This window comes from Nothoprocta perdicaria, unplaced genomic scaffold (genome assembly GCF_003342845.1).
Source record: "Nothoprocta perdicaria isolate Ctin4 unplaced genomic scaffold, notPer1 scaffold_84, whole genome shotgun sequence".
Classification (NCBI taxonomy): Eukaryota; Metazoa; Chordata; class Aves; order Tinamiformes; family Tinamidae; genus Nothoprocta; species Nothoprocta perdicaria.
In genome coordinates, this window is record NW_020456132.1 from 2,021,444 (window position 1) to 2,035,962 (window position 14,519).

General features: G+C 45.1%; 1 protein-coding gene across 1 annotated transcript in view; it reads left to right on the forward strand.

Annotated features, from left to right (window-relative positions):
• The window catches only part of CACNA2D4 (calcium voltage-gated channel auxiliary subunit alpha2delta 4), a 123,880-nt gene that overhangs the window by 34,029 nt on the left and 75,332 nt on the right, over positions 1-14,519 (forward strand). The window contains exons 14-18 of the mRNA XM_026052160.1: positions 2,795-2,872; positions 4,182-4,262; positions 6,583-6,657; positions 7,876-7,962; positions 11,372-11,443. Of these exons, the coding sequence (XP_025907945.1) occupies positions 2,795-2,872; positions 4,182-4,262; positions 6,583-6,657; positions 7,876-7,962; positions 11,372-11,443 (393 nt within the window). The remainder of the gene's footprint in view (positions 1-2,794; positions 2,873-4,181; positions 4,263-6,582; positions 6,658-7,875; positions 7,963-11,371; positions 11,444-14,519) is intronic.

Genomic DNA, 14,519 nt, shown 5'->3' on the forward strand with positions numbered 1-14,519 from the left:
GACCCAGGAACCCAGGACTAATCATACAGACACAGCATGACTTAAGTAGTACTTCTCTAAAAGGAGGCTACCTTCTGAAGGATTAGTCATAGGAAAGACTATTTACAGCTCAGGATATGGCTCGTGGGGATTCATTTCCTCCAGCCCATTGGCCAGCTGCCTGTAGCTTGTCACTCAAAGCTACAGATCTCACCTTGGGAGGCAGGCTCACTGTTCTGCTGCTTAAACTGGCAAGATGCAATGTCATTGTGGTAGCTCTGTACCCAATCCTGCAGGAAAAGGATATATCACACTTACTGGAAGGGAAACAAAGGACTGTAGGTCAAGACTCCCACTTCTGCTTGCTTTCTCTCAAGCCTATCCCAACGGAAAAACTGGCATGTTTGGACCACAAGCAGATCTTGTGGTGCTGTGTTGCTAAGGTGGCTTTGAAATCCAAAAGAAAGAAGGGAAGGACAAATGAGTAGATCATCACTGAAAGAGCCTCTCCTGCAGTTCACAAAATAGATGACTTTTSCCAGTCATCTTTTCCATCCTTTTTACTTTGGAGAAAGAGAAAGCTACAGATCCTTTAGGGGCTCTCTGTGCCTTTATGCAGATAAATCTTTTTCCAACATTGAAGTCTTCACCACAGAGAAGTATCTGACATAATTATGAGATCTAGAGCCAACCAGGAGTCAGATTCTTCTAATCTTCTCTTCCACAAATAAATGTCATGATTTTTTACCACTTTCTGAGGGATTTAAAAAAAAAAAAAAAAGTGAAAATGTTTCCATACTTGATTTCCACTATGGGACTGACATTTCTAGCCCAGGTCTCACCAGCAGCAGTTTTAGGATGTCTGCCACAGCCCTGAAAGAGGTGGGGGGGAACTCACAGTTTTTATATTTAGGATTCATGGCAAAAGCTCAAACTCACTTTGAGTTGGAGAAAAGCTAGCAGTTTTGAGCTAAGCTTTTTGGCAGGAAAGATGGAAGTCCAACATGCACATGGTGTCGCTCCATACTGACACCATGCTTTGAGCTGAAAGTACATGAAGCCCAGGAAACACCCTCATGCCTGCCCAGCTTGCACCAGCACAGTGCACAGGCACCATGCTCATGGGCAGAGACTGATCCTCACCTCCGTCCTGAACACAGAGGATGTAGCCATGGTGTCCCAGCTCTGTGGGGTGATACGGGGATGCTTTCTGCTGCYGGGGCTGTGCCAAGAGAGAGCTGGGCACGTGGTATTTGAGGGGGCTAAGAAAACCCCCCAGAAGATCCCCTATGAACCTAGCAAGTTTATTTTGATAATAAGCGTGCTATTGCCAGCACTGCTGTGTGGTGTCACACTTCCCAAGGCTGCAGCAGGGTTACACTTGCTGTTACACTTGCTTGCTGCATCTCTCTCTTTTTTTTTTCACTCCTATTCTTGTCTTGCTGTTTTCTCCCTCCAGTCCTGCCTGTCCCACCTTTGATTCATTCCTCCACTCATGTATTCATTTGTGTGTTCATCCATGTCTCTCACTAGCTGCCACAGTCCGAGGAGGTAACGGCACCCTGCACTTTGTGAGCCTGGTGTTTCCCTCGTGCTGCTCCGTGTGTCCGTGTTAGCACAGCCACAGCTGCCCTGTACATCTGGGGGTGGGGGTTACAGCACCACGAGAGCCCTGTTACACTTTCAAGAAGGGAAAAGGAAATGCTGGATGTAYTGGAGAGCTGTGCTGTGCTGTTGGTTCAGAAAGGGTAGGGCTTATGTGTGGTGCAGTAGCTTAGTTCACTGGATCTATTTTTCCATATGCCCAGTGAGTGCTGGTGAAGTTTGCTTGCTGTGTGTTAGAGCCAGCATTGCTATGAATGGGAAGTTCCCACAAAGAAGTGTACAGTCCCTCAAGTCAAGACACAAGGTTCAAATCTCCATCAAGAACTTGCATGGACTATTGTCTGCATCTTCTATGGTTCCTAGTTGTATGGTAACAGTGACACAGAGTCATTTTTTTACCTTATAACTTACCTGACCAAGTGAAAAATAGTAGGGAAACAGTGCTGGCATCAAAGGAGTACCAGCTCTCTACAGCTAGGCAAGTCTGGGGGATTCCTGTGCATGTCTTGCCTCTTCTACTTCCTTGGGTGTTTTCAGACCATCTGTCTTCTGAAGTATTGGGAGCCTCTATTACCCCCTTTCCAGTGCATGTCCTGTGTCCCCTGTAGGGACAGCTTTCCATTTGTACCTCTTTGTGTCGTGATTGTGCCTCATCTTGGCTATGCTTGGGCTCCTGAGTAACAAGTATACCCAAGTAGACTCTGTGGATATTTGCGGCTTTTCAACATTTGCCTGTGGTGTTTCTCATTCATGCTAGTCACGTGTTTGCAATGTAAATGACATGTATTGTCTGTGATTCTGCTCATGTTTGCGTTGTTTCTCTTAATTCCGTGCACCACGCGTTGGTGGTTTTTACACATGTTGCGTAAGTGCCCGTGTCTGCTCCCATTGCGTGGTGGGTATAAACTGTGCCACCACTTCTACAGATTCCTGTCTCTTCATTAAAACAGCTCCTTAATGTCTCTTACTTCAACACATTTCCCTGGCTTTCATCCCAGCCTCATCACCCCACACTAGCGAGCGTCCGTCCCACGATCGTCTTGGATACAGAATACTGCAAAGTGCTGCCATCTGTTTTTAGAGGCTCGTGGGAGGCAGGGAGGTGTCTAACTTTACCCAGCATCTGGGGTCCTGGGGAATTCCAGCGCCTCTTGACCAGGTTAGCTCCGATACCGCATCCGCTAACGTGCTGCTCGTTGTTTYGAGGCAGCTCTTTGCATCCCAAGCCCAAAGCCTGCTGCTCATGACAACGGTGGCGATGCCAGTCTTCAGCAAGAAGAACGAGACGGTAAGCGCCACGCGGCCTCAACTCACCCCATGGCCAGCACAGGGTCTGCAGCAGGCCTGCGTGCCGAGCTCCAGCCCTTGGGCCCTGGAAGCACGCCGGGCCGTTAAGGACTTGCCAGTTTTCTGGCAGGACACGTGGCTGATAACTCCTCAGTCAAAATGGTAGTCTGCCATTGCCTGGGAAATGCTACTCCTTCCATATGCCCCTTAAATATGACACTGCTTCTTCCAAATGCCCCTTAAATATGACACTTCTCCTTGTATTATATTTTCCATTTTCAAACTGAGCCTAACTCAGAGACCCATAAAGTTTCAGGCTGGAAGAGATCATTATATTGTCTGGTCTGTGCAGTTTATTGCAGACCTTTACATTTCATGTAGACAGTTCTCCCTGAGCTCAGTGACCTGTGTTTGGCAATGTCATTCCAGTGAGGCATCCAGCCCTGAACACTCCACTGTGGTTTCTCACACACCGTTAAAAAACGGTGGCCAAATTCCAAGCTGAATTTKTCTGGCTTCACCTTCCCACTATTATGGCTTTTTCTCTAAAAAAAAGCCTGTAGCCATTGGTGTTTTCTCTCTGGAAAGCATCATCTGCACTTGAGTAAAGTCAAATCTGTCATTCTTCGGATAAGATAAAAACTGAGCAATTTAGGGATCTTTGATAAGGGCATTTTCTCCAGGTTCTGAAGCTCTTTAGAGATTCCTTTCTGCCACATGTCCAGTTTTCCACCCTCCTTTTAAAAATGATGTACTCTACCTCACCATTGCTATATGAAGGATAAACTCCTCAGCTGACTCCTATGCAGATTACCTGCCTTCTACACGTAAGGCCAGCCTTAACTTGCATTACTACAGCACATCAGTGAGAGCTTGTGTGTTATTTTTCCACCATGATGCCCAGATGATTTTTTAAACAACTGTTCCCCATTTTGCAAGGATTTCCTGCCTTCCTCCTAGATGAGTAAGTTTATATTTGTTTTAGTTAGCCCGGATTCATATTGCTTTGCATGATTGGTGCTGTTACTTTCACATATTGAATGCAGACATTTGGCCTCAAATCTTCTTTTGGTGATTCTATAGTACTATKAAAAATGTTGAAAATATTGGGTGGAAATACTCCTAAACATTGGAGCAATCCTCTTGAAACTTTTGAGGTGTGTTAGTTGGTTTGAATCAGCTAATTGACCCAAACCCAGGGAGGACACTGTGAGAGACCAGTAGGAAGGGTGTTCTGTGTATTCAGTCAGGGGTAGATCAAAAGCTACCAAAGCTTTGCTTCTGAGAATGGATTCTCCTTTATTTTTCAGCGATCTCATGGCATTCTCCTGGGTGTGGTGGGCTCTGATGTACCCCTGAGGGAGCTGTTGAAGCTTGCACCACGATACAAGGTAAGACTGAAATAATTCAATTGGTTATTTTGCATAGAAAAAAACAGCACTTATTCTTCCATGGACATGACACTGTGAAAAACCTTTCCTCTGCCTGTAGGAAAAACTATGACTATAAAGCAAGGGAGATTGGATGTGATGATGTGTGATTTCAACATGACACATGTGAATTCATCGTTCACCACTAGAAACTCTTAGGCTGCTCCAGAATTACAGGGACTGGATGATTCAGTGGATTGGCAACAGGTCATGGAACCTTTGCATCTTGGTGGTCACCAACTTAGATCCCTCAGGGATAATACAGACCTAGCAGCCTATCTCAGAAGAATTAATATTTTATATCCCTTTCCCAGTGGACAAAGGTTGCCATGCCAGCTGGCACAAAATAAGCCAGTTTCACTGTCAGTGCTCTTGGCAGAAAAACCTAAGACTGAATGGACTGTGGTGACCAAACTGTTCTGTCTTGCCTAGGGGTTTCTTTCCACAGATCAGCATGAAGATTTCTTGGCAGGAGAGTGTATGGGAAGCTGGCTCTCACTCACTTGTGCTGTACCTAGGTAGAGTATCTGCTCTCCAGAACTGCTGCTCCAACAGTCCAACACTTTCCATCAGCTCTATGTGCAATATATTCAGAGAGAGAGAAAAAAAAATAGTTTTGATCTCTAGGAAAATACCCTGCAATCTGCTGTTTTGTTTGGTTTCTGCTGTAAATTCTGTGCAGTGACCTTTTCTTCCATCAGTCTGCATACCAGGAGACAGCAGTAACCACTGAAGAGATTACCACCAAAATCAAGTAATTTGAGCCCCAAAGCTTCCAGCCTCCCTTAAATAACTACTAGACACGAAGTACCTGTTAGTTAATTGTCTGAAGTCCAAGTAATAAAGACCGACAGGTCTGAAAGTGCTGCCAGAAATTGTGAATCCGTGTGGGGCTTACAGAGCTGGACATAGGATTTTTAGACCATTTGTATGCAGATCTGGAAATGATCCTTCAGGCAACCCAAGAACTATGAGTAYCTCTCTGTACCTGTTTTGGGACCAGGGCAATCTTGTCTAGGAGGTTCCATTTTTATATGCATTTATTTTCTGTGGAAGATTAATTTCCTTTCATTTTCCTTTCTCTATGTCACTCGAAGGTTATGTGTCCCAATAATCTTTCTTCTGGACCGAGGTAGAACCCCACTCCTTCCCTCAGCCAGTGCCACAGAAGGAGGGAAAATTAATTGAAGGGTTTTTTTTTTTTTTTTTTTTTAACATCAGAGAGAAAATATGTCTTCACAGAAGCTCTTCCAGCTCCAGTCCAGTTTGGAAACCTGATATCCTCAGCTTGGATCCACTGATATATGAGTTACAGATTCAGTGAGCTGTTCCAGAGCTACAGTCCTGGAGAGCTCATACATTCGTGACCCCACTTACTGGCTGGGAACTTTCAGCTTTAATAGGCCTGTAGGGAAGTCTGCTGATCCAAGCCCTGATCCAGTGTGCACTGAATTCAATTTGCAAGAAACTGTTCCATGTAGAAACAGACCTAAGTTTTGATCTGAGTGTGTGAAATAGATAAATAATTGCCTCCAAAAACCTACAGATTGATTGTGAATGGCTTACCTCCTTGCTTCCAGACTGTTATTCCTCCAGGATAGATTCACATCTATAGATGTGAAGAAAATATAGGAGCAAATAAAGATGCTACATCTTTTTCAAGATAGAAACTTCAGCCATTCTTGCTTTCTTTGAGATGCTTTTTGTTTTGGCAAGCACAAATCTACAGATGGGTTTTTAATCCTTGTCAGGTTATGGCCTTCCTTCAAAAGCATTTTTAAGACTATTGGCTTGCACAATTGACCTAGGCTAGACCTAGCCTTTCCAACACTGACACATAATGCAGAGCTTGCCTGAAGGCCAGGTTTGCAGAAATGTCTGTGAAATTCATATTCAATACAGCTGTCACTGTCCTGTTTATGATATTTCCCCTTATTGCCTGCTCTGTGTATGAAACTGTTGTCACTGCTGCGGAGAGTTAATGGTGATTTTTAGCTAAGATGATCGCAGACTCTAGGAGTGCATCTATTTCTAAAGGACAGGGTACTCARCTACCTACCCATGCTCGTGGGCTTGCAAGCACAATCGGTGTTCCCAGACAGAGCAGCCAAACACACAGAGACAAATGGTTTGGGATGGAGCCTACTGTCTGCCAGTGAATATCTTGAAAGGAAAATACTTCCGGAAGTTGCCGGGGCCCGGGTATCTGCAGCATCCTTTCCATAGCAGTATTTCTGGAAAAAGCAGAGCTGATTATTCTAATGCTTCCTTCTGTCTGCAGCTGGGTGTCCATGGATATGCCTTTCTGAACACCAACAACGGCTACATCCTCTCACACCCAGACCTGCGCCCTTTGGTAGGTATATCTGTAGCTGGGAATTCCAGCACCTTTGCTTGCTTGAAAACCCTGAYGCTCAGGATGCTCCTGAGTTCTCACCTTTTCTGATCTGTGGAGGGCTGCCAGGTTCTGCCATATAGATAGTCTGAACATGAGGCCCAGAGAAATCAGTTCCAGGCAGTGGTGTGTGTACATGTACGTGCATACGTATGAAATGTAAGGTGGCCTCTCCGACTGCTCTCTGTCAGACAGCATGGCAGTGCTCTACTTGTGGGCACACACGTTTTGGTACTAGTAGACTGAAGAGACCCTCTGGAACTTGAGGGGCACAGTGGGCACWAGGACAACCTGTCCCTCGGCAGTGCCACCTGGATCTCCAGAGTGTGCATSTCCCTGCAACACAGGGAGGGTTTCATTGCGCGGACCCTCAAACATAGATTYGACATTTCATCCAGGTGCCTGTGTGCACGAATCCACAACAGCACAGCTCTGAGTGTTGCTGCTGCTAGTGGCAAGCAAAACTGCCACAACAGGGCTTCTTCAAAGCCCCASCACACCAGCTGTCTTCAAAAAGGCAGCTTGGTGCAGGGAGACAACGGGCACGGGTAACTACTCTGCTGTGTGAGGAGAAGGGAGACAGGGTGTTTCCACGACGGGGCTAGGCAAGGCCAGTGCTTTATCCTCCTCCTGGGATTGGCCTCTCCTACTCTGCTGCACCCCATTTTCTTCAGCAAGGAGATTACAGGCAAGCAGCTTACTGGCATCAGCTGGTGTTGGGGAAAAGCATACCGTTTTGTCAGCGAAGCTAAAGCCTAATTCCCATCAGAAAAGATCTCCTGGTATTATTATTATGTTAATGGGATTAGACTCTTAGCTGTGGGCAACACCTGATTTGCTCAAGGACGGTATATTGTGCTGAGCTAGTTAGCAGAATATTCTCACAAACCAGACTGTAGCCTTTACCTGCAAATTTGCTGATGTTCCTGCTTGTCCCTTACGCTTGAAATGGCTTTTCCCACTTGAACTCCCTTAGTCCCAGATTGTCCACATACAGCAATAGATGCCATGGGACTGAGATGGCGCCTGTACCCAAATATTGCCTTGCCAGTCACGTCAAATGGGGCATGCGTTTTATGAATTAAATAGCATTTTTTAAAGGGCTGGTTTGGGAAGTTATCTAAACGCTTCTTTTTTTTTTGTTTGTTTTCGTTTTTTTTTTTTTTAAATAAACCTCAGTATAAAGAAGGAAAGAAATTGAAACCTAAACCAAACTACAACAGTGTAGATCTCTCAGAAGTGGAATGGGAAGAYGAGGATGAAATCGTGAGTATCAGAAACTGATTTTAGCCTTCTTGTGTCTCCTTCTTTCTGTCATGTCATGTGCACGTGTGATGGGAGGAGGAGGGAAGAGACATGCTAACAGCAGTCAACAGATGCTCCTGGTTTCTTCTTTGAGTGGCCCTGCCTGGAAGAGGCTGTTGGTCCACAAGAGGACAGGACAGTTGCTCCCCTTTGAAATACCTGTTTTTCTCTCAATGTGATGCTTCCCACCCATAGAGCAGGGAGGAAAGGTGCTGTCAGGAGGAYGGAAGAACTTGGCGGGTGCTCCAGAGAGCCACGTGCCCCAAATGCCAATGGGAGCTGCTGCACCYCTGCACAGTTTGCTTAATACAAAGCCAAGACCTTTTATGAATATGGAGGCCTCCAGTGATGTTAGTCAGACACGTAGCATAGGAAATATAGCTGGAGCCATTCAGCTAACAGGATCCACAGGAAGGAATAAAGGGCAATTCACAAAGAGATTAAAACTCACAGTCTTTATTAATAATAAATAAAGAGCGTGGGAAAAGCAAACTTCCAAATAGCCCTTTATTGCACAAGTCAGGAGGCAGTGAAAACAATAGATGACCAGAGCAGAAAAAAATTGGAAAATATCTTTTTTTTTTTTACTCTCCATTGAATAAAATTACTAAAAAGTAAACAAGTGTTCAACTTGAACACATGACAAAAACTGTTTCAGAACCTGCTGTAGCTGGTTTTCTTTTACTCAGAAGAAGAATTAAGAGAGAATAAATACTTAAGTTGCTAAGTTAAGAAGTGCATTTGGAGTAAGACCGAATTATCTGTGGGACACATGCCCATGGATTACCAAGGAGATTGTTGAGGTAAACAGATCTGATGCTATAGATATCCACCCAAACAGGGAGCACAAATGAACAGCCCAGCAAGGGGATCTAAGTAACTGCTGTCACGACAAAGGGCCATGCTGAAGGAGCTCAGGAACTTCAATGGCATCAGACTGAGAAAGAAATCACAACAAGATTGTGGGCAAAATGTGGAAAGAAAGATAAAATGAAGCAATATGACACATGGCAAACCCGACAAGATACAGGTTGTCTCTGGCTTCATGGGGGTTTGCTGATGTCTTCTAGGAGCTCTGTTCCCAATGCAGTTCTCTCTTGCCAGTCCTAGGGCTGCTCTTCTCCACCCAAGTCACTGTCTCCCGAAAGCTTCCAGGAATTTAGAGGCCTCCACCTTGCAGTCATAAATATTTGGCAGGTTCTTGTCTGACCTGCGTAAGGTTTCTGTGCTTAGGCTATCACAGTAAAACTACCCAGAGYGACAAAAATTCAGAAGAGGTAGGAAAAATAAAAGCACTTTATGCTCCTGTCTTGCATTTTCCAGAAGACAGAAAGGTTGCAGTCACTGAGGGCACAGGGAGGATCAGTGACGTGAAYGATATCTGCAGTGTGACTTCAGCAAGTCTCTCAAGATACACCCACTGCAGCAGAAAAGCTGCCAACATTTCAACACGCGGATTTGCAGCTATGCTATTAGATCAATGACAGACTCTGCATCAGTTGCAGTTTAATCTCAGCAACACTGATAAGCAGCAAAATCAGTCTGGAAAAAATATGCCCAAGTGCTAATGATGTGTAATATAGCCAGCTGCTAAAAGAAATCCAGGGGAGAAAAAAATGTCACTGTCTGGAAAATTCAAATGGATGCACAACAGTTCCACCCACAACTGGGCAGTGAGGAAATGTGGACTTCCTTAAAGCCCTGACTAGGCTCCATGTGATGGGAGAAGGGAAGGCTTGGGGATTTTGCTCTACAGTCTAGGAGCTCTCACCCAAACAGACTTCAGTTTTGTCAGAGCCACTGAAAAATAAACTAGCCTGCCAGGATCCTTCCACTTCTGAAACGGAGTGACTAAACACCTAGATATTATGAAAAGCCTTCAGGTAAGCTGCACGTGTGCACTGGGAGAGCCACGAGAAGCCCCCGGGAGGGAGCTGGTGCTCCCGGCAGCTGCTAGGAGARCACCCCCAGCACGAGGTGCCCGTGGGAGAACCTGCTGCCTGGGGTGCCGGCGGCGAGCGCTCCGGCACGGAGCAGGGCACAGACCCCCCTGCAGCGCCAATGCAGCTGCCCCRTGTGGACAAAGACCAGACACCAGCACACAGCTGATCGACCCTCGGTGCAGGAGAAGCTATGGAGGAGGAAGCAGCCATTGAGGATGAGAAGCCAGTCTGGATCTTAGCATAAGGCTACAACCACTCTTGCATGAGTTCTGGGCACAGCACAGGAGCCTGCGCACTCGCTGGAGCTGAGGAGATCTCATTTTGCTGGCTTGTACAGCTCTTGCTCTACTACCATGTGGGGCAACCAAAGATGCCTGAAATTTGAGGGGAAGGTAGGGATGAAACAACAATACCTGAACAGCCCCAAACCCGGTGAAAACGTAGCAGGCTCAGTCGGAGGAGGACAGTGAGTGGCCTCAACTCCAACATGCCTTCAGCCTCTGCTAGCCAAAAGGAATAACAGCACCAGCCAGTGTTCGATTTCCAAGGGCCCATGAACACACAAGCTTTGCATTCGAGGCCTGTAAATAACCCACTTCAAACAGCCCTAATATTTTGAGCTGTGGCTATGTAAAGTACATACAGGTGAGACTGGCCAGCRCTTGAATGGAAGCCTGTCTCTGGAAGTGAGGAAGTCATCTGTGTGRATGAATTTGTTACTTCCCACCTTTTTTTTTTTCCTACCCAGACTACAGCAATAAGCTGAAATTCTCTGGCAGGTTGGACCTAAAGTCAAAGCCTTTGTGCTTATGGAAACTTCCCTGGTTCCTTCTTGCAAGAGCTTGGGAGTCACTGTGAAAATTGCACTTTGCCTTTGTAAACGGGAATGAATAAACTGGTCTTCTCCATGCCTACCCTGCTATCATGTAGTCTTGCTGTGCTGTGTTAAACAGCTGCTTTGCTACACCCCAGAAGCGTTGCTGAATACAGCTTATAATTTATAAATCAGTCCTAAAGATGTCAAAGAGCTTTGGAGTTGGTTTGGGAGAGCTAGTGCATTTTCTCAGGTGTCTCTTCTTTCACAGTCTCAAAATACAGTGCTAATGACTTGCTGGCTGCCAAATGGTGAATTCTGAAACTTGGACTCAGAATTTCATAGCTTCCAAGTCTTTTCCTTTAGCTAAAAAGACACATCAACAAGCTTTCAAAATAAGCCATTATGATCATCATGTCACTTATTAGACTGATTGAATGAGGATCCTGACCACTGAGAACACATTTTTGGTTTAAAAGAAGTGAGAAAAGGCTGGGTGGGAGGGAATCCTGCCCCTCTTCTCTGTCAGCCTCTTTAGGTTAATGACAAGTGGCTCTATTACCTCCCGTCCCGCTCTACCTGCAGACCCTAACACTCTCATTCACCTCTGCAGCTGAGAACGGCCATGATCAACGGGGAAACAGGCTACCTCTCCATGGATGTGAAGGTCCCTGTGGATAAAGGGGTAAGAAATTATCCTCCTGTTCAGGTCACGGGCAGGAGGGGATGGGAACTGGATGCTGAAGAACCACAAAGGATGTGGTTTCTTATGCTCAGCATTTTCTGAATGTGAGGGGTTTTTTGTTTTACCACGTACATAACACATATGTTAAAGACATGAAATAGAGCATCACCAGAAATATTCTTCATATGTACTGACACTCTGCTCGTACAAAGGTGTTGGAAGTGCTTCACAGCTCCCTGCTTTGGCCAGGCAAAGCCAAGAAGCACGTTGTTCCCTGCAGGGCTGTGAAATGAATCGGGGGGCTTTAGGAGGTTAGAGATGGGGAAGGTGTGTTGAGCTGACCTAGCCAGAAAGAGTTTTGGAGGCTCTTTTGTAACTCCCTCTCCCTCCTCAAAACACTCATGAAATTTTTTCCTTCACTCTGTCGGAATATGATTTCCCTTAAGCATGTCAAGGATTAAATTTCTATGCAAATATTTACAGATATTTTATGAAAAATCTCAGTGAAATGGAGACTTCTGAATGCTCCCTATGAGCTCTAATGTAAGGTTATACATCTTCTCTTGGAATCTGTGCAAAATTSTCGTGTACATTAGGTTCACTGGTACTTTTTCATTCAGGTTTACTTAACTCTCTCAAAGATTTTGGCTTTCATCATTTCCTCTTAGAAAGGATTCCAGAGTCCTGCAAGTTACACTGCCCAGAAGTCTTCCATCTTTTAGGAAAATTTCCATCCTTTAGCAAAGAGCCTTTTTTTCACAATCAGCTTGGCTGAACTGCTCTCATATTACACCACTGTCAGCAGTAGTTTCAATAAACCAGTTGCTCAGTCGATGTCATTTCTTAATGCAGTTATCTCGCCATCTCCTTGCAGAGGTTGCCAGATCTTGTAATTACACGATCGCTCCTTGTTCTTGGTGTTTGCAGCTATCAGGTACCTGCCAGTAGCTTTGCCCTCCCTCTYCTGGCCATGGCCAACATAAGCATTTGAAGTACCTGTGCACTTTCCAGTGGTTCAGCAGTTATTTTTGTTCCCTTTGTCTGTTTTATCACTCCTGGTACACAAATACCAGAGCTTCAGTGAATTATTTGACTCCTGCTTCCCTGTTGCTCTATAGAGAGCATCTATTCTCTGCAACAGGACATTTCTGAACAGGGAGCCTCAAATCTCTTTTCTGCTGTCCCTTCATATTTTTCTTCTCTTCCTTAGTTGCCCCAGAACTGTTGCCTTGGCTTTTATGCTTCTTAACTGTTTCTTCCTCTTTTCATTTTTTTTTTAACCGAATCCCGTGCCTTCTTTTCATCTCATTTTTCTAACTTTTAGGGCTGCTGAGACTTTTTCTCAGTATGAAATGCTGTTTTCTTTTGTCTTACAGRTCATTATATATAATGGCTCCTAAGATAGATTCCGTCTGTTCCTCTCATTAGATCATCTTCTTGATACACTGTTGTTTACCGCTTCTCTCTGTTTACAGTACAGCAGTTGGTTCTCACTCTACAGCTTATTTAAGCACACATTAATTGATTCTTTAAAATAAAATTTCATGAGAAGCTGTTTCAAGGGCTTTACATAAACTCAGATATATTGCATGTCCTTTGTTCCCTTCGCACATTAGCTTTGTTGCTCTGCYGGAAAAGCAATCGGGGTTTTCCAGCAAGATCTATTCCTTGGAAATCTGGATTGCTTATTTCTCTGGCCTCCTGGCTTTCCTCATTCTGTCTTTGTTCACCCGCAATAACATTTCTTCTGAGTCATTTGACAACCTTTTAGTTCAGTATTTTAGGGATATCTTTCTGTTCCCCTACCTAGGGAAAAAGTGTAACAAGAAATAGCCTTAGCACGAGGTACTGCCGTTTGATTCTACACAATCAGAGGTGACAGTTTTATCTGAATGCACACGGAGCAGGGAGCAGAAGGGAGGCTCCACTAGTCCCTCTATTACTCAACTAGCTGATGGGGCCGAGCAGCAGTKGCAACAAAGCAAGTGCTGACAGAGCCTTAAAACAATGGGAAGGAGAGAGGCGAGACAGCAGAGCAAAGCGTTGAGTGAAGGGGATAGAAAATATTCTGTCAGGCATGTAAAAGTGATCCCCCTGCTTGATCAAAGGAAGGCACTGGGAACAGAGGGAGATAGAGAAAAGTAAGGACCAAAGAAAAAGGGAGGTCCTTGGAGAGAGCTGGTGGCAAAAATGCCTTTGATTTCAGCTAGCAGACAAGAGGGTTGGGACTGTAAAGGTGGGAGYGAAAGCAACAGAGCAAGGACACGTGCAGGAGCTGTGGCAAATCCCTAGCGGGGACTAGGGACTGACTGCCCAGCAGAGCCACAATACCAGAATGTATTTGAAACACTCGTGTTCCCAGACCATTGGCTACTAACCCACAGTCCCTAAAAGCCCCCACATCATGTTGCTTATCATGACCCTTGTGGAACTGTCTCTGCCCGGCGAAAGGCTGGGACCATGTTGCTCAACAGCACATGAAGGGCACAYAGAGAGGGATGGGGAGGAAAAGTGGCGGAGCTGTCTGTGACCTCCTCACTTACTCTAGCCCCTGTCCACATCCCCAGTAGCCCATGTGCCTCTTGCACAAGGCAGGGCACGCTGCAGAAATGGTGCTTTGTGCCTCACTCCCCCTTTGCTGCTGCTCTGCCCASGCTCTCAGCAGCTCAGCGAGACCCCAGACCTCCCCTGGGGAAGACTGAGTTTTCTGTACCCCCTCGCCATCTCCCCCGCACAACATCTCACCTCATTTTTGCAGTAGGGATGGGATTTTAAAAGTATTATGGTTCATATATTGGCATAAGTGTTGGACAAAATTTTTCCAAAAACTTTTCTCCTTTGGAAAAGAGTTCTACTGAAATCAACACTTTCCTACAGGAAAAGGCCAGTCTGGAAAACAGCTGAAGTTCTAAATCAGCTTTCAAAAATCTGAAATGTCTCAAGTTAAAGTGTCATTTTGAAACAAATGTTTTCACATGAATCAAAATGGCGCAGATTTGAATCAGCATAGTGTTTTATTTTGAAAATGTTGTTTCTTTTAATGCTTTTAAAAAAAAAAAAAAAAAAAAAAAAAAAA